The following is an 18,221-nucleotide window of genomic DNA, read 5'->3' on the forward strand; positions in this document are numbered from 1 at the left end:
ATTAAATCTAATGTGACACAAAACTATGAGACTATATGAAACTTTTTTGACATTAAATCAAAATGTTGGTTGAATATCTTCTAAAGATTAAAATTTGCAAGTTGCAGACGACAGCACCACACCGGATGTTGTCCGATTGCCTTCAAATTAAAAGTGACAAAAACCTTTCCTAGTCCTTCCTGTCTAGGATGAATCATTACCACACTGCTTATTATCAACATAAAAAATGCTAATGAGAGTAAACAAACAAACATAGATTAATGACCGATAACTGAGAGACTAACATGAATCACGGTGCAGACTAGCATTACGCTTTTTCTAATTTTGGCTGATTTAACATCAAAATAATCCTCAAAACCTATTGTAGCCTATTGTTGCGTTCAATAACCTGCACATTTAACCCATTAGAGTGGCAGCCAGTCACAAAATTGCACTTCGACAAACAAAACGAACCTAAATGACCAGCGGATCCCATAAATAAAGTGAATTATCTTGGTGACTGTGGGGCACATTCAACAAGATAATTCACTTTATTTTCCACGGACGCTTTCAGCGGCTGATGCACAGCACAAAGGTGGAAATTAAGCGTATTTCAGCGTGACCCTGGCTGACAGAAATAGTAAAAGTGGTGTATTTTGTAACAAAATGTGCTCCTGTACACCCACCAGCAGCTCTGTCTCACATCAGCTGTTGGAGGATGCTGCCTCGGAGGCAGATATGATGTAATCTAACGCTTCAGTCCCAACCGGAGGGAGACAGACAGACAGGAGGCAGAGAGCCGGGGAACAGCCGCGCGCCGCGGATGGATCTCGGCTGCTTCGCTACTCTCTCAAATACGTTTTAGAGCCTCCATCGAGCGGTTTTGGGTCAACGGGTCCGCGGTGTCGTCGGAGGAGTCATGCCGCGGAGCTTTGTGCCAACTAGCCGACGAAGAGGATGCTGGATGCGGGCCAGCGGTAGAAGCAGCGCCGGCCGGGGATGCTGCTGGTGAACTTGAGTCCCCCCTCCCCTCCGCTCCCCACCATCAGCTGTAATTAACCACCATGGCTCAGGAGTCCTCTCCCACAGCTGCTCCGACATCCTCCGTGTGAAAATGGCCCGCACTCCGCCTCCATCGCTGACATCCGTCCGCCCTAGCTGTCGCCTTTTCGCCTGTGATGAAAGAAGCGCGCCTGCTTCAGATTTCAACACTTGCAGGCCCTTTTATACCCGCTCCGGATCATGTTATCACTTCTAACGCGTCTGATGTGACATTTTGAGCTGCTGTGTTTGCTTTCATTTCGCAAATACACCTCCTGTCCGCATCGATTTCCCCTCACAGCAGATATTTGTGGAGCCGGGAGATGGGCCGCGTCCCCTGCTGCACCTCGCTTTGCCCTGCCGGGATCTGAGTTTCATGCTTTCCCGACCTGACATCTCGCTCGGCTCCAGCTGTCCTGTTTTCTTTGGGACATTTTCCTGACCTTTCCTCGCCTCTCCGGCCACCCTGCGGAGCACTGTTTGCCCTGCGGGGGAATGATCAGCCTCTATCCCTCCAGCAGAAGCCTGCCAGCTGCTCCCTCCGTCCACCGCGGGGCCCTGTGACTTCAGAGGGGTGTGGAGGTCCTGACGACCATTAAACGTGGAGGGTGGGGACGTTTGCCTTTCCAGCTCAGGTTTAAACCATGGCCAATGAACCTGTCATCCTTAACGTGTATGATATGGTAAGAGTCCCTGTCATCCATACTGCGCTGACTTTTTGTTCACTTTTTTTCGTTGCTTTCGCTTCAGGCAGGGATGCTTGTAATCGGACACCTGCAGAGGAAGTGAATGCACCACTAGAAACAGCAGGCCCGATACACACCTGTTTCACATGTGCACTTCAGAGCTGTTTCAAAGTTGGAGAGAGTCCACTCAAACAGGCTATTGCATGAAAAGAGGCCGTGTTGTGCCTGCAGCAGAAGTCTGTTTATATAAATCCACACTTGTGCATAAATCATTTTTCCAGTGTTCACAGATTTTGACTTTGCTGCTTTAATTCTACGAGTCTACATGTCTCAAATTAAAAGATGTTTCTACTGAATTTAGTGAAGATTTAGGACGAGCCTGGGCGGTAAGATGTTCAGTCTATGTGGTCTTATCTGCTTTGCTGCAGACATGCATTGTGTTATGACAACAAATTCTGGGGCTTTCTGTCATTTCAGCCTTTATTTAGCAGTATGACGGCATATGTGGAACAGTTAGAGCATCCAGGAACGTAAAAAGATTAGAAAGCAGAGAAGTGAATTGAGTTCAGTTTCCCTCAACCCTCTGACCTCTGTCACTGTGCCTCCAGCTCACGTGATGCACACACATACAAAACACACGTTTACGCACTCGCATAGACCCACACACATCAGTAAAGGACAAGGGTCTGTATTCATTCATGTTCCCACTGCCTGGTCTTCACTGTGCTGCTCAACAGCCTCCTGTGTGAATATTATGCAACATGTTGCTGTAATTCCACAGAATTACTCCATTTACAGCCAAACATTGTGGAGTGAGTAACATCTTTACTGCAACTCTTCCTATTTAGCTTTTATAATATACACTCAATAGATTATTTATCATACTGTATAATGTAGCTGTAGGCAGATGTTATTATGTATCTATCAGCAAGTATCACTTCTGTGTATTTGTCATAACAACTGATATAACTGTAATCATATTTAATGAGCTGTGATCACACACGTCCTCACTGTGTGTTATAAAACATTTATTAAGCTGCACATATTCAGCTCACTCAAGTGAGTCCAGAACTGTCTATGAATGTGTTCAGAGCTCATGAAGACATGTGGCAGAAGTACTTCATGTGCACGCCACTTGAACCCTGTGCAGGAATGGCGGACCCTGCCACTGACAATGAAAACCACTACATAGAGAGGTAACTAATGAGTGTCAATTCATTTCAAGGCTGTCGATGAAAATAGAGAGCTGAAGTGTTATATGGTGTTTTAGCTTTAACAAATATAACTTAAATTAAAAAAATAAAATGTCATGTTCATAGATGTTTTATTTGTCTGCTTAAACGGCACCTACAGTGGCTTCATCAGAGGGGTTACAGTAATGAATCAAGCCTGAAAATATCACTATAATGTCCTTAAAACTGCACTCTGGTGTGTTCTAAATCATTTGTTAATCACGTGTATTACTGCCTAGAAATGCTAAAAAGATGTGGGAGTTATAGTGTTACCCATGAAATAATAAAAATAATCATAGATAGTCTGCAGCTGGTGATTAACTTCATTGTTTTTATTCACTTCAGTGTTATGACACTGAATTCTTCAAATGCTTCTTTCGCTCACTTGAAGTATTTCAACAAGTGTCCTCATCTTGTAGCCTTCAGAACATGAATCGTCTCACTCCATATTTGGAGCAAATGTACAAATGCAAAACAAAAATGAACTGAAATGATTAAAGGACCCCTCACGCACACATCAGTGCATCATCAGAACACAAAGCCAGGAGCTGTTTTTGGACTCTGGGCTCTCTCTTGGTGTTGTCTCACAGATGAGGACCTCACTGGGGCCAGAAGTGACAGCTGCTCAAACAGCTGACTTAATTCCAGTGTGGCTCTGCTGTGCCAGGACTTAACAGGTCATGCAGGGGCTGTTGAAGAGGGAGAAAGTGATCATGAGGGCGCTGACAGTCAGCCTTAAATACTTTGCAGAGAATTAAACACAAAAAACACGAGTAGGCAGCGAGATCCGCCTGAGAGTGAATCATGCGAGGAGGGGCGACGATGAATCGATTGGCTTTAATGTCAATTCACTGTGACTGGTGGATGTGTGTGGTGGTGCATGCTGGATCTGCATAGGCAGTGTGTTGTGAGGGAGACTGCATGGATCGTTGCAGCAGCGTTGGCTTGCAGCATGACTTCACAGAAGCACGAGAGTTGAGGCACAATATAATGAGTGAAAAAGCTCCTGCCAGGACTCACTTGTTTGTGCACTCAGGAGAAAAGTGGCATCGTTTGATAGCCTTCACTCAGGTGGAAGATTTGTCCTTGTCTATTGAAGCTGAGAACTGGGAGTTCCCGGTGTGAAATGACAAAAGCTCGAGAGCCAAACGGAGTAGAAGAAGAAACGTGAGAAGATTCTGTTGACACAAAGTGAAATGGTGGATATGCTTTTATTGTACCACTCTGAAACCTGTTCTATTATTAATAGGGTGCATCTGGGGCACTGTGGATAGCTCTTAGCATGTTTCCTCTGCTGTAAGGGTGTGGGGGTGTCAGTGGGTGTGGGTTGGGGGCTGCGGTCTGGGTATAAATTATCTCATGATTGTCTGCAGTGCAGGGCGGCAGGGTGGCTCGTAGATCACCAGGATCTCTTCGCATGTGTGAGTTTTCCTCTGACAAGCCAAAGAGTCGAGACTCATTCTGTGATTGATTGATCTGCCCTTGAGATGGATCAGTCCTCTGTGGTCTTGTCTTCTGCCCAGTGCATGCTGGGATGCCACCATTGTTACGATGCTGGATAGGAATAAGTTGATAAAGGTAACAAATGATGATAAAAGTTTGATTTTATTTAAAAGTCTTCAGGTGAATACAGGCAGAAATACCAGTGAGTTACAGATAAACAGCACAACGCGGAACTGCAGGTCACACACTGGGAGTGACTGAGGTTCGGTGTCTTGCTAAAGGACATTTCAGTTTGTGAGGAAGCTCCGCAGACCTTGTAATTAATGGTCAACCTGCTCCACCAAGTGACCGACAGCCGCTCCACAAAATCAGGATAGTTTGACATTAGTCGCCTTCTTGCTGAGAGTTCAGTGAGAAGATCGTTTTCATTTCATGCTACATATGAAGTTGGACCTGGGAGTTTGTTAGCTTACCTTAGCATAAATTTTTTTTGGAAACAGCTAGCCTGGCTCTGCCTACCAGCACCTCTAAATTTCACATATTAACACATTACACCTTGTTTGTTGAATTCATACAAAAAGTGTAAATACAATAATCCTCAGGCTTGCTCAGCTGGCTGTCTCCCCCTTTTTCCAGTCTTCATGCTATGCTAAGCTAAGCTAAGCTAAGCTAAGTGCAGTAAAATCGCTGTGATACCCAAATTCCAAATACTAATATGCTGAAGTATATCAATCGTGACTAAATGTAACTGGAACTTCTTTTTGCTCAGACTCGTGTTGCTATCAGTATGTCTCCTGTGAAGAATCAGTTCAATCAAGTATTGTTCTGACACTGAGTGTATTGTACGTGACGTAGTAGTTAAGGCCACAGTGTTTTCTGCTGCATTTTCTTTCCCGATACAACACAAACTAACTCTTGTTATTGATCCTCGTTCTTCCTCTCCCTCTCGCTCTCTGCAGTACTGGATCAACGAATACACTTCCAATCTGGGCATTGGAGTCTTCCACTCAGGCATTGAGATTTATGGCAGAGGTAAGACCCTCCCTCTCCTTTATGCCTGTGAAATCCCATTAGCAGAATCACAGCAGGCCTCGCTCGGACCTGAGCAGCGCCGTCTGATCACGAGCTTTGTGCGAGGCTGCTTTCACAGACACAGATGAAGTTAAAACTGGAATATGGAATTGTGTTTCCTAATAATAACATGACCCCATTTCTCTGGGTTGAGTCACCACTGACTCACTGTGTAATACGTGTGTGTATGTGTGTGTGTGTGTGTGGTCTGAAAAAAGAGGCAGAAACCAGCGCCAAACTAGATCACTCGGAATTCCATTATTTCTTTGCAGCCAGAAATATTGGCTCTGTGCTCTGTGAAATATGATTACAGTAAAAATTCAGTCTTTACCAGCTCAGGAAATCACTTTCCACACGTTATTTTCTGCATGAATGTAATCATATTGAGTTAATTGTCAGGTAAAAACCTCCGACTCCAAATGTCCTGACGGCTAAAATAGTATAACGAAAAAAAATCCAACTACATTTACTGAATCTTTCTGCATGTATTCCATCATTTGGATTCAATGTTCACAGTTTTGCATGTTTTGAAAACAGTTTTTTAAACTTTAGAGTCATGACAAAGAATCACTGTGTTAGCTGGTCATTTTAAATTTTATATGTAGAATTCATTTTATTTTATAAACTCATCATATGTTAATTAAGAATTACTTTGTATACTTATATCCACGTACTACCCACATCAGTATATCTGTTGCTTTGACATATGAAACAGTACTGTGTGTTTCCTGTAACGGTGTATAAATTCAAATTTAATTCAGAAGCTGCAAAGCTAACAGTATAATAGTGTGTTCGATATGCTGTGCCTCCAGTGTTTTCCATTATACCGCTGTAAATACAGGGCAGAGAGGACTGTAATTTGCCAGGCCTAATGATTTAAGCACAGATTGTCAGCCATTAATCACTTGCTTGTGTGTAATTACAGCTGATGCTTCCACTCGAGGAGTTAACCTGTGTTTTACATCTTTGTCCACACAGAGTTTGCATACGGGGGTCACCCGTACCCTTTCAGTGGCATCTTTGAAATCAACCCCGGCAACGCTGCCGAACTGGGAGAGACTTTCAAATTCAAGTGAGCGCGCTCCATTTTAGCAGTCGATACACGGTGATGTCGTTATGTTAATGGTGAAGATAAGTGTGCTGATACATCTCTGTGTGCTTTCCAACAGGGAGGCCATTGTTTTGGGCACCACAGACTTTACAGAGGAGGACATAGATAAAATCATGGAGGAGCTGGGTAAAGAGTTCAAAGGCAACGCCTACCATCTAATGCACAAAAACTGCAACCACTTCTCCTCCTCGCTGTCTGAGGTCAGACTCATACGGTGTTTACCGACAAATGTTGTTTTTGTTCCTACTTGTATGTATTGTTCAGACACTACAGGACGCAGAGCGGTGCTGAGGAACAGCTATAAATACGTCCGAAAAAAGATCAGATTATGTGAAAGTTTGTTCACAGAAGTACACTTAGTATTATTGTACAAGGGAGTACTACTCAGTTGTGTGAAAGCAGTTATATAAGGTCTTCTGTGGCTCTGAAGGGAACTTTTTAAAGTCTGGAAAAATAACTCTGTTGATGTCATCAGGGTTATATCGGCTTGGGCTTCAACACTACTGTATCTTTAGCTGTGCTAGCTGGTTGGCTCTAAAATATCAGAGATATTCATGTTCCCTTCAGGATAAATTGTACTAACTTTCCTGATTCCTGAACTTTTGATCAAGCTCCATTATTGGCTTCACATTTCAATTTGTTACTTTGGTTTGTTACCAAATGCTAACATCATCATCAGCTGTATTTTCAAATGTTAACATGCTAACATGCCAAACTAAGATGGTTAACAAGGTTTACTTAACCCTCCCAAGATGTTGTCATTGTGAGCATGTTAGCATGATGACATTAGCATGAACACAGCCTCATAATCAGGTAGCATTAGCATTACCAAAGGAAAGACTTTACAGTTGCATTATGGGAAATGTAGGATCCAGTGTTATTAGTGCTTGACCCATAGTACAGTCTAAAAGTCAGGATATCTCGGCCTCTGATGCTTTGTATCACTATATACGTGCATAGAAAATAAAGCAATTTAATAAGTCTTCACATCTGCTGGTTTGTATTTGTAGAAATAAACAAAGATGATATGCTTCACATCACATATTTCCACTTTTCTCAGTTGCTGTGTGGACGGGAAATCCCTCGCTGGGTCAACAGACTGGCGTACTTCAGCTCCTGCATCCCCTTCCTGCAGAGCTGCCTACCCAAGGAGTGGTTAACCCCGGCTGCCCTGCAGAGCCACATCAGCCTCGGCCTCCACAAAGAGGAGCAGAACGAGTCGAGCGACGAGGACCCTTCGTCCCCGTCCGGAGCGGCCGCCACCGGCTCCTCCCACAGCTGTCGCCACACGAGGGTGTGAGCCACCCCACATGCACTGACCTCGGGACCTTCCTGCCACCTCTGCTGGTGGCTCAAGTGGCATTAGTAGGCTTGAACAACCACCTGACCTCATACTGTTTGTCCTCTGAGTAAAGAGGCAGGAAAGGAAATGAGCATCTGCCAGAGACTTCAGACCTACAGAGGCCCTGCCTGTCCTCTCTGCAGACGACAGGACGACAGAGGCAAACTTTGACCCGAGCCCTGAGCGCTGAAGCGTGGCTCAGACTTGTGAACAACCACTTGTAGATCTGAAGTTTGTAGTCTGTTATTATAAGTCTTTTCCATGAACTTTTAAACCTTTGTCAGCCTTGTTCCCTGCCCTGCCTTCAGAGCTGCTTTTGTAGAATAACTAGATAGACACCTGAGGCTACTTATAGCGACGTTACCAGGAAACTGCTAATCTGCTCAATTTCAACAAGTTCTTGTTCAATAACCTCAACGTGGCCTTCAGTTGATATCGTTGACTCTGCTTTCTTTGTGTGGAACGTGAGGAGTTAACTTTGGCCATTTTAGAGGGTTATAAGAAGGATTTGATTGTTCCCTCGAGTTCAACCTGAACTCGTACAAATTTTGCATGTTGAAAGAATTTAACAAATCATCAAAGTACGCTGAGGCGCCACACTTCTGATCATATCATCAACTATTTCTTCTCCTTGTCCTTTTGTAAAAGAAGCGATCTAACCTGGGACTTACCTTAACCTTAAACACTGACCTGGCTGTTACCTGCCAGTGTAACCAGTTCACGGACGGTTGTAAACAATCAAGGGCAAATACTGTTCATCTTAAATAGTCGCTGTTCATGCAGCCTCGGCAGCCCAGTTGATTTCTGTGAATATCTCAGAGATACAAACACAAAGAGAGTCAAGCTGCTACAATGACAATTATTGACTTTGTGACCCAGTACAATTTTTGTCTACGCTTTTATATCCAAAAGGTCTTTATATTAAAATGGTGCGATAACTTCCAGGCTAGGAGATGCACATTAACACCCAGAGAACGATCCTGGTTGATTCTGGTCTCATCACCTTTTTTTTCCGCCATCAAACTAATAAAGACTGAGCTGCCGTGAGACAAAAAAACAGTATTCTCCTTTAAATTGCAGTATTACTTAAAGCAATAGCTTTCACATTTTGGGAAATACTCTTATGTGCTCCCTTGCTGAGACGTAGATGTGAAGATTGATACCACTCTCACGTCCGTCAGGTAAATAAGAAGCTACAGCTGGTTAGCTTAGCTTAGCATTAAAGCTGGAAACAGGGGGAAACAGCTAGCCTAGCTTGGTCCAGAGGTGGCAAAATCTACCTACCAGCTTCCTGACAGCTTTAAAGCATATTTTTTCAAAAAATACTTCATCTGTACAAAAACCAAAGTGTAAAAATGACATTTTGCTGGTTTACATTGGTTATGGGCCAGACTATTTCTTGGCTGGAGCAGTTGACAGGAACTAACAGAGACTCCAGGAAGTTACTGGTCTCAATGTTGTTTGAGTTCTTTTTTCTTTTTATTTGATCATACTGAGACATAGCATGTTAATTAATGAGCTTTAGAGGTGGTGGCAGACTGTTTCCAGTCTTTATGCTAAGCTAAGCTAATCGGCTGACGTCTAATGCTTCATATTTTTCCCACAGGCACAAGAGTGGTATCAATCAAATAAGTGTATTTCTCAAAATGTCAAACTCTTCCTTTGAGACCATAATTTTATATTTAATTTATTTCTAATGTGAACTGAGCTGTGACATGTTTACATACGCAAAGCATTTCAGTGGTAGAATATGATGTCATTAAGTTATTTCAGCCCCATTAACAACTATTTCCCCCTCTGACACTGACGGTGGTTATTACAATGACGATAGCCAAATGATGATGACAAACATCTTCATCTTCGGCTCTTTGCAGTTTTACTCATTTTAACTCATGCCGCTTGCTTTTTTCAAATGCAAACCTCAGTGAACCAGGCCACACGTGATTTTAATCTTGCCCCATCCCTCCTGCTGTAGTGTGTTTATGGACAGCTACCCTTTCTCAGGAAGGAATCACATGACTCGTTAAAGTGGCGGTCATCCTGTTCTTGCTGAACACCTTCATAAATGGGGTTGAAAGTGCAAATTAATCATTTGACTTCTTCATGTTCTTAAATAAGCTATATTCTCATTTATTTTTGATGTAGGCTTACATTTCACCAAGTGTATTGTGTTGGGATTTTGGGTATATTTTGAGTTGACTGGAGCTGTACCGTGATCAGTATCCCATGCTCAAAAGTCTTTGGCACTTTCCACAGAGCTGACCAGACAGGTATTTTTTTCTATCGTACTGTGTCAACCTTAACCTTGTATTTCCTTTTCCTAACCTAAGACAAGTTCAAGAATGATGATATAGTACTAGAATAAAGAGACAGAATAACAAAGAAATGTTGTGCTACCTTCATTACGACTGTATTGGATTGTCACTGTATATGATTTATAGCTGGAGAATGATGAAGCACTTTGATTTACCTTCACATTCAGTGGGTAAGACAAAAAAATTTGACATTTCATTTTAAACATTAATCATTTGTAGATTTTAGATCCCCGGCAAATATATTGTCCAATATCAGATAATCGAAGTTGGCCAATAACTAACAAGAAATTGCAGTAGAGAAATGCTTTTATCACTGTCTGATTTTTTAAAAACTCATACCATGTCTGTCTCACAGGTCCTGTTTGAGTCTGGCTTATCTGCCTAAGTATAAATATACAGTCGGTGAAAATAAGAGCAATTTAGTAAATTTCAATAATGCTAACTTTTTTAATAAAAAGGAGAAATTTGTATAATGCTGAAATCAAAGAGAAAATGACCTTTGGTTGGCAAAACATCTCTATGACTACATACAGCAATATGTCATTATTAATATGAACATATAACATAACAAACTAGTAAAAGAGAAATAATTACATGACTCTGGGTTTCCAGCGCCCCCTCATTTAACATTAGTATGGCGCTTTCAATGTAAATTCTGATATGGGTTGCCAAATCCTTGCTGTATCCCCTTTGAGGAAATCCGAGAGACTCAGTTATTTATTTTATTTTTTTCTTCATAAAAAACACTCTGGTTTGTTTTTCTAGGAAAAAAATGCTCTTTATTGCACTATAATGCGTTTACGAGCTCTGTCTTACTCATCTGAATGACAAAGGGGCAAAGTCGTCAACTTTAATCAAGTTAAGTATTAACTGCGGCAGTTAATGACCAAACCCCAAACTGGCAACGTAAAGGCGACAGCATTTCCTGTTCCCCGCTCTTTGGACGCATTCGCCATTTTGATACAGTCGAGTAGGGCTGAGACGACGTAGCGAACGTAGAAGTTGCAGCTAACCAGAGACGTAAACAACCGAAACGGAGAGTCTTAAAACAGGTGAGAATCGGATTTAATTAGCCTTAAATAAATGTATTAACTCTGCGCTTTTGAAAATAGCAAACCGCGGGCCTGGTGTGTTCTGAACATTGAATTATGTAGCTAACGGCTGGTAGCTAACTTTAGCTCGCCTTAGCTAGCTGAGGTCGACCTCGAGGCGAGCTACAGCCATGATGGACGCACCAGGCAGGAAATAAAATGGTTTTTAAGCCGGGTAAATGTAAAGCTTACCGTCATGCAGCTACAGTTGAATGGTATTTGGAACATTTTTAGATTTCACCATTGACATCCATCCATGGAATTGAGATAGAATTGAGGAATTTAAACACAAACACGTTTTCTGTGTTGTCACAGCGTGCCGTCATAGTAAAGGACTACGTTAGCTAGCAAGCTAAAGATGGGCCCAAGTGGTTGACTGGTTTGATGATTTTAGTCGAGATAACTCGAGAGGTGTAGAATTAACTCAATGGTCGTTTTTGACGTTTTAGCTTGCGGTGCTTTTTAATTATATTGTGTTATACTGAGATGTGCGTGCCTTTATTTCAACAATCAAGGTTGAAATAGTAGAAACAGTGGAGACTATGCGACATCGGCTTAGATTACTTCAAATCACCATAGATGTTGAACTAACACCTCTTAAGCAGGTCCAGCAAAACCTGAATATTATAATCTTCGTGTAGATGGGAATCATTTTTAGGCTTTCGTCTTCCATTGCACCATGTTCAGCTGTTTGTACCTGATAAGGTGCAAACTGAGGTTATGAACGTTGGAGATAATTGCCATCAGAGTTGTATAGTTGTGATACTTGGTGAGAACAAAATGAAATGAAATGACTACACACCCTCAAAGGATCCACAAAAGAAACCGACCAAGTTACATATTGTTCATATAAAGATCCGGATATATGCAATGTTAGATTTTTGACTCTGTGTTAAGATGTAGTGCTACACAGAATCTGCCACCATGCCTGATTTTATTATCAGTAACAGATCTGTTACCAATTACGCTCGTAATACCACTCAACACACTGTGAATGGCTAAACCTAACTACTGGCTACTGGAAGTCATTGACCCTTCATAGTTAAATAGTCACCTATTTGAACTCCATGTTAAGTGTAATGTTAAAAATGTGCGTGTTTTCCCATTTCAGCAGATAACAATGAGTGGTTGTCGTGTCTTCATTGGCCGCTTGAGCCCACACGCCAGAGAGAGAGATGTGGAGAAGTTTTTCAAGGGATATGGACGCATTCGGGAAATCAACTTGAAGAATGGATTTGGCTTTGTGGTGAGTCGCTTTTTGTGAATTATGAACTCTGATCCAACTGATTCAGACACTTCTCACATACATCTCCTCCTTTTGATTAACTGAAAGCAGCCCACTTTTAGTTGCAGCTCCAGCTCTACCTGTTCTTTGTCTTGAGAAAAATAACCTTTTGTTTCCTCTCTTCTCAGGAATTTGATGACCACAGAGATGCAGATGATGCTGTGTACGAGTTGAATGGCAAAGAGTTGTGCAGTGAAAGGTAATGGCCTAATCTTAGTTGGTTCCTTTGTTCTGAGCCCCTTTCTCTGGCATGTTTCACTCTGACTACATGGTGGGTGTGTAACTAAAAGTAAATGTAGCTTTTGACTACAGTCGCAGTAGGGTTACCTGATGCTGAAGTTCACCATCCTCCAGTACATATCTTTGCTTCCTTCCCAAACACTTATACTAGCTTTTGTGTAACCCCTTTAACCTCATTATTCAGGGAACTTGACAGTCATGTCTGCTCCCATCATGACTCAGAAGCGTCTTAATTTTTGTGAGGATAGAGCTAGGCCACAATGAGTACTTATGAGTATACTGCTACTGTCTTACAGCACCATATTCTTTACTAGTGTTTTGTCATGTCATATGCCACAATCATCAGCGTGTGTTCGGTCAACATCTTTGCAGTTGTTTCATTATTCACCGTCAATGCTTCATCCTCAGCATTTGTCTCTATCACTGCAGTCTTTCTGCTTCCTGTGTAGTAGTGCATATAGTGCACATTGCTCGCTATAAACAACAAACCTAATCCAATAAATCATGTGTAAGGGTCACACAGATTTAGATTTATAAGTAACTACAAGGCTGGTTGTCAATTATGGTTGTTGTTACTATTAATCTGATGGTATTATCCTCACAATTTCTCGCTCTTCTTTTCAGGGTCACTATTGAACACGCTCGCTCCAGAAGAGGAAGAGGTGGTGGCCCTGGAATGGGTCGTTTTGGTGGCGGCGGCGGTGGCGGCTATCGCCCATCTCGTAGCAGTGGATCCAGGTACACTTGCTTTACAGTACTACCTGAAACCATAACTTGTTAGTAGTTCTTATCACCCTGCAGTATGTGCAAGTGTTGATTTTTCTGATAAGGTTGGTTTTAATTAGTAATCTGATACTATAAAAAGGGGATATGACATCAAGATTCCATGTGCTCACAGTTGAGTTGGGCAGGCGTAGGGGAGGGACTTTGCTACCTTGGCTCCACACCCCCGTCACTACTGTGCAGACTCTGTTGCCAAATGGCGGCACCAGCGACTGCTTGTAGGATATTTTATCTTCATTTTTGGACACTGGGAGAAAGTGGAGGCACGCTGTCCACCTTTTATGTACAGTCTGTGGTTTATTCAGTTACACAAAGAGTTAAAAACTAAGAAGAGCTTACTTTAAAAAGTGAATTTGTGAGGCAGAAAATACATGTACAAAAAGAAGTTTGACGTTACTGTTTTGAGCTGCATTAACCACAATAAGTCACCAGGTGTGAACCTGCTTTTCCACCTCTGAGTCACAGTCAAATATTGGTCCAGCTTTTAAGCCGACAAAGATGGCAAATATAACAGCAGTGAACATGAAGCAAAGCTGTCTGTGAGAATGAATTCTGCCCGTATTTAATACAGAGGGCTTTCTGATTTGTTGTGGATGCATTTACAGGCTCCATACTGAAAGATTTGCGCCCCTCCTTTCCCTTTTTTCCCCCAAAGATAATGTCGCATTAAAATTTCTATTGTTGTTTTTCTTTGTTGGCCGGACAGGTATGGGCCTCCAGTGCGGACTGACCATAGACTCATTGTGGAGAACTTGTCTTCACGGATTAGCTGGCAGGTAAGAGAACTTTCTGATGTACCTTACAACACAGGCTTCTTAAAAAGAAAGAACAAAAAAAAAACTCATATCACTCTATTACATGTTTTTTGAATGAAGCAGCATTCATTTGATCAGGCCGGGTCAATTTGTCTTTAGTCAGATTGCATAAAATATTCAACAGTTAATTGGACAATTGAAATGCAAAGCCCCCAGTGGGTTTTTTTTTTAAACTTAACATCAACATTTTTTTTCTTTTTTCTTTTTTTGTTTTTCCTCTTCAGACCAGAGCACATTACAGCTGCTGATGGGCATTCAAACTAAAAACATTTAACTGTTTAACAGCTGCTCTGATATGGTTTCCTTTTTATCAGAGGTGAATGCACCCTCCACGGAGGTGTCAGAAGTGTGTAGCGCCCTCTCCTGGTTGTTTTTCTGAATAGTGTCCATTTGGTGCCTCTCCTTACACGCAGTTGCCGCCGGTCTAAAGTCTTGGCTGGGCCCCGTAGCGGGTGAAAGTGGTCTAGCGCAGGATACGGTAGCCTTAGGAGGTCCGTAGCCACAGTCTGGAGGTTCTGTGGGCTGGCATCCCCGACTGCTGTAACCCCCCTCAAATCCACGGTCCCTACACTCTCCCGTTTGGGTCTTTTTCTGTTGCTGATGGAGCTGGGGGGGTGTTGAGTTGGGCGCACACCCCTCCCCCTACTTGCTCTCTGGTGGTTCCTTACTTGTGGAGGCCGGATGCTGAGTCAAGGCCGAGGTCGTTTCTCAAGAGCTTAACACTGCATTGGTTCCCATTTGCTATTTGGACAAGTGGCTCTATGCTAATATCTTCCTGGGTATGGAGCGGTAAGTAGCATAAACTCATGTGATTGGGTTTGTTTAGGGTCGGGTGGTAAAGGGTTTTAGAGTTACAGTCTCAAATGGGACGGGGTCAGTTTTACCATGTAAGCACTTGACTACTTTTGAGCCAAATCATTTTCATAGGTCATATGAATATAAAGGAACTCTAGATCAAGTTTCTGTCCACTTACCCATACTAGTATTTTATATGCAGAAATGCAGCAAGTTTTAACCTCAAATACATGAAAACCCTTACTGCCGTGTACCTGTCAGGCGTCTCATTATGGAGTTGAATTAGTTTTTTGATGATGAGCTAAAAAAAAAAAAGCGAATTCATGGTGTCAGTTAATAGGACTTTAAAACACTTGTCCACACTAAGCATTTTCAGTGGCTCTTTTGTTTACATGCCCTCCACTGAAATTGGAGGTTATCACAGTGACAAGAGTCAGCATTAGACGATAACCCAAGTTTCAGTGTGTCCTGGTGTCTTACTGCTTGCTCACTTCTCTCCCTCCAGGTCTGAAAAGGCTCTCACTGGCACCATGTGTTTTGTTCTTTGTCATTAATCTCACATTATGCTTTGAAACAGGACCTGAAAGACCTGATGAGAAAAGCAGGTGAAGTTACCTTTGTGGACGCTCACAGACCCAACAAAAACGAAGGGTAAGTTGTTCTGTCAGTCCATCGTATCAAATGGCCTCTGTCTTCAGAGTTTGGGCCTAATCAGTGCTTCTGTTTTAATACAGAGTGGTTGAGTTTGCATCTCGCAGTGACTTGAAGAACGCCATCGCTAAGCTGGATGGGACTGAACTGAATGGACGCAAGCTGAAGATTTTCGAGGACCGCAGAAGGTGAGTATTTTTTTCCCCTTGTAGACTTACTAACGATTTGGGAAATACGCTTATTTGTTTTCATGCCAAGAGCTGAATGAGAAAATCGATACCACTCCATTAAGTATGGAGCTATAGCCAGCAGGTGCTTAGCTTAGCATAAAAACTGAAAGCAGGGGAAAACAACTAGACAGGCTTAGTTAGGAAAAAAAAAAGAACCAGTAACTCTTGGTCACTTTTTGTGCTCTGAGTGTAATTCCCACCAGTGATTGAACCCAACATGCCAAACAGAATCTGGCATAATTTGGCACATTTGGGGAAAATCTGTGAACTCCAGACTTATTTTCTACAGAAAGATCCTTCCCAGTGCAGTTTGAAGATCGGCCTGTTACTGATTCTAGTGTAATAATGTTGTACAAAGCGAAACTGCATCACTCTAACAGAATGACTCCTAAAAATTCCCCTTTTCTTCCAACAGTCACAGCAAGAGTCGCTCCCGTTCCCGCAGCTACTCCCGCTCAAAGAGTCGCTCCAGGAGCCGCAACCGTTCCAGGAGCCGCTCCAGGTCTGCCAGTCGCACCCCAGAGAGGAGGTCTTCAGGAGGGGGCAAGTCCGGCGCCAGATCCCCCTCCAGGTCCAAGTCTCGCTCCAAGTCCCGCTCCAGGTCTCGCTCACGTTCACCTGCTCCCGCTCAGAGCAAACAGTCTCGCTCCCGCTCTCGATCCCCCTCACGCTCCCGCTCAGCCTCAGCAGACAGTAAACACTGAGAGGGGCACACCTGTAGGCCGTAAAATAGACTGAGAGGTGTTCACCACAGGCCCGAATGGTGGCTTGTAATTTTTATTTTATTTTTTTTTTTAATGAAGGGGAGGAAATTGCCTCTAATGGCCTCTTTTGAAATCAAATCTTCAGTCATTAACATGCCCACGTCGACTTTGATTTCTTTTTGTTTTTGTTAGCTTGGATGTGCTTCCATGGGGGAAAAAAGATTTTTGTTTTCCTCTTATTTCATGATTTCTACAGTTCCCTCTTTTAAGCCCCTTCATATTTTGTTGAAACACAGCGTGACAGGAATCATTTTTCTCCGTGATGATACCTGTCACACTCCTGCAGCCTGTCCTCGCTGTCTGCCATGTTCCGATTCCATCCACTCCCCTGTGCTTCGCCTGAGTGTTCAGAGCACTTCAAGGTTAGGTGGGAATGGTGCTCATCCCCCAAAATTGTTGAGTCTGTTTTTGTTTGTGATGCGAGCTCCTGGCATTGCCGTGAAACTGTGATCCTGCTTCTGTGGAGGCGCCTGACCGGGTGCCACTACGTGTGTTGCATTCACTGCCCGGATATGTGAACATAAAAATGCAAACATCTCAGTTGATGGTTTAGTGCAGTTTTCTTGTGTAATGATGTTGGAATCTGGCATTAATTTTGATTTTTTTTTTTTTTTCTTTTTCTTTTTCTGACACTGCTGTATCAGGACCTTGTCTCGTGTTGGTGATTTGTTTTCTTTGCATTTATGTGCTTAAACTCCAGGTTTTGTGGGTCTGAACACAAGTGTGTCTTTTTTCAGCAAGAAGAAATGTCTCTAAATAAGTTTATTAATTTGATACTAATAAAACACTCACTGCATATTGTCATTTCATTTTTTAGTGATGTCAAGGAAGAATGGTGACTTCATTTTTTAATATTTTGTGAATGTGATTTGAGAGACTCTCATACACATTGGTCTCTCGCAGTTTAACCGAATAAAGCTTTCACAAACTCCCAAATCTGTCAGCCATCTGTCAGTCTGCACAAATAATGCAAGTCACAGGAAAAGAAAATGCATGTTTACATTTCATAAAGCAAAAACTAAGATGCCTGTGGCTTTGGTGTGTAGGATAATTATCTAAATGCATATTAAATGTACAGCCTGAGTATAAATATCCTGTGGTTATGACAAATAACACAAGTTTGATGTTAAAATGACTAAAAGAAACTACAAATCCAGCACGATGCACATAGATGGATATAAAAGATATCGACTATCCATCAAAACTGAAGCGCACTCATTGACTAGAATATAAAACAAGGCAGGGCAGCATGAGAAAGGAACTGAGTTATTAGACATGATGTGTGGAGGTGATACACAGTTTAATACCCTGCGCTGGTAGATGATCCACACGTTAAGTGACCGGTGA

General features: G+C 42.4%; 2 protein-coding genes across 5 annotated transcripts; both read left to right on the forward strand.

The window, feature by feature from the left end:
• The first annotated feature begins 761 nt into the window (after nucleotides 1-761).
• On the forward strand, nucleotides 762-10,278 carry LOC143332152 (deubiquitinase DESI2). Its single transcript, XM_076749440.1, has 5 exons — nucleotides 762-1,703; nucleotides 5,341-5,413; nucleotides 6,431-6,524; nucleotides 6,622-6,763; nucleotides 7,624-10,278. Exons 1-5 carry the CDS (start codon nucleotides 1,665-1,667, stop codon nucleotides 7,861-7,863), a joined length of 588 nt encoding a protein of 195 aa, XP_076605555.1. The 5' UTR covers nucleotides 762-1,664; the 3' UTR covers nucleotides 7,864-10,278.
• An 884-nt stretch (nucleotides 10,279-11,162) lies between these two features.
• On the forward strand, nucleotides 11,163-17,810 carry srsf5a (serine and arginine rich splicing factor 5a). Of its 4 annotated transcripts, none has more exons than XM_076749580.1 (8): nucleotides 11,163-11,272; nucleotides 12,423-12,557; nucleotides 12,725-12,795; nucleotides 13,461-13,574; nucleotides 14,326-14,395; nucleotides 15,807-15,880; nucleotides 15,964-16,068; nucleotides 16,526-17,810. In XM_076749580.1, exons 2-8 carry the CDS (start codon nucleotides 12,432-12,434, stop codon nucleotides 16,812-16,814), a joined length of 849 nt encoding a protein of 282 aa, XP_076605695.1. In that variant the 5' UTR covers nucleotides 11,163-11,272; nucleotides 12,423-12,431; the 3' UTR covers nucleotides 16,815-17,810. The 4 variants fall into 4 exon arrangements, with proteins under 4 accessions (XP_076605695.1, XP_076605693.1, XP_076605696.1 ...); XM_076749578.1 differs by having other exon boundaries at nucleotides 13,461-13,573; nucleotides 14,316-14,395; XM_076749581.1 differs by having other exon boundaries at nucleotides 11,168-11,272; nucleotides 12,426-12,557.
• The last annotated feature ends 411 nt before the right edge of the window (nucleotides 17,811-18,221 follow it).

Source organism: Chaetodon auriga, chromosome 14 (genome assembly GCF_051107435.1).
Source record: "Chaetodon auriga isolate fChaAug3 chromosome 14, fChaAug3.hap1, whole genome shotgun sequence".
NCBI classification, from domain to species: domain Eukaryota; kingdom Metazoa; phylum Chordata; class Actinopteri; order Chaetodontiformes; family Chaetodontidae; genus Chaetodon; species Chaetodon auriga.

Coding starts and splice junctions, on each gene's coding strand:
- LOC143332152 (XM_076749440.1), top strand. CDS start 1,665: ATGGCCAATGAACCTGTCATCCTTAACGTGTATGATATG. Junction 6,525..6,621: donor GGAGAGACTTTCAAATTCAA/GTGAGCGCGCTC, acceptor GCTTTCCAACAG/GGAGGCCATTGTTTTGGGCA. Junction 6,764..7,623: donor TCTCCTCCTCGCTGTCTGAG/GTCAGACTCATA, acceptor CACTTTTCTCAG/TTGCTGTGTGGACGGGAAAT.
- srsf5a (XM_076749578.1), top strand. CDS start 12,432: ATGAGTGGTTGTCGTGTCTTCATTGGCCGCTTGAGCCCACACGCCAGA. Junction 12,796..13,460: donor AAAGAGTTGTGCAGTGAAAG/GTAATGGCCTAA, acceptor TCTTCTTTTCAG/GGTCACTATTGAACACGCTC. Junction 15,881..15,963: donor AGACCCAACAAAAACGAAGG/GTAAGTTGTTCT, acceptor GTTTTAATACAG/AGTGGTTGAGTTTGCATCTC.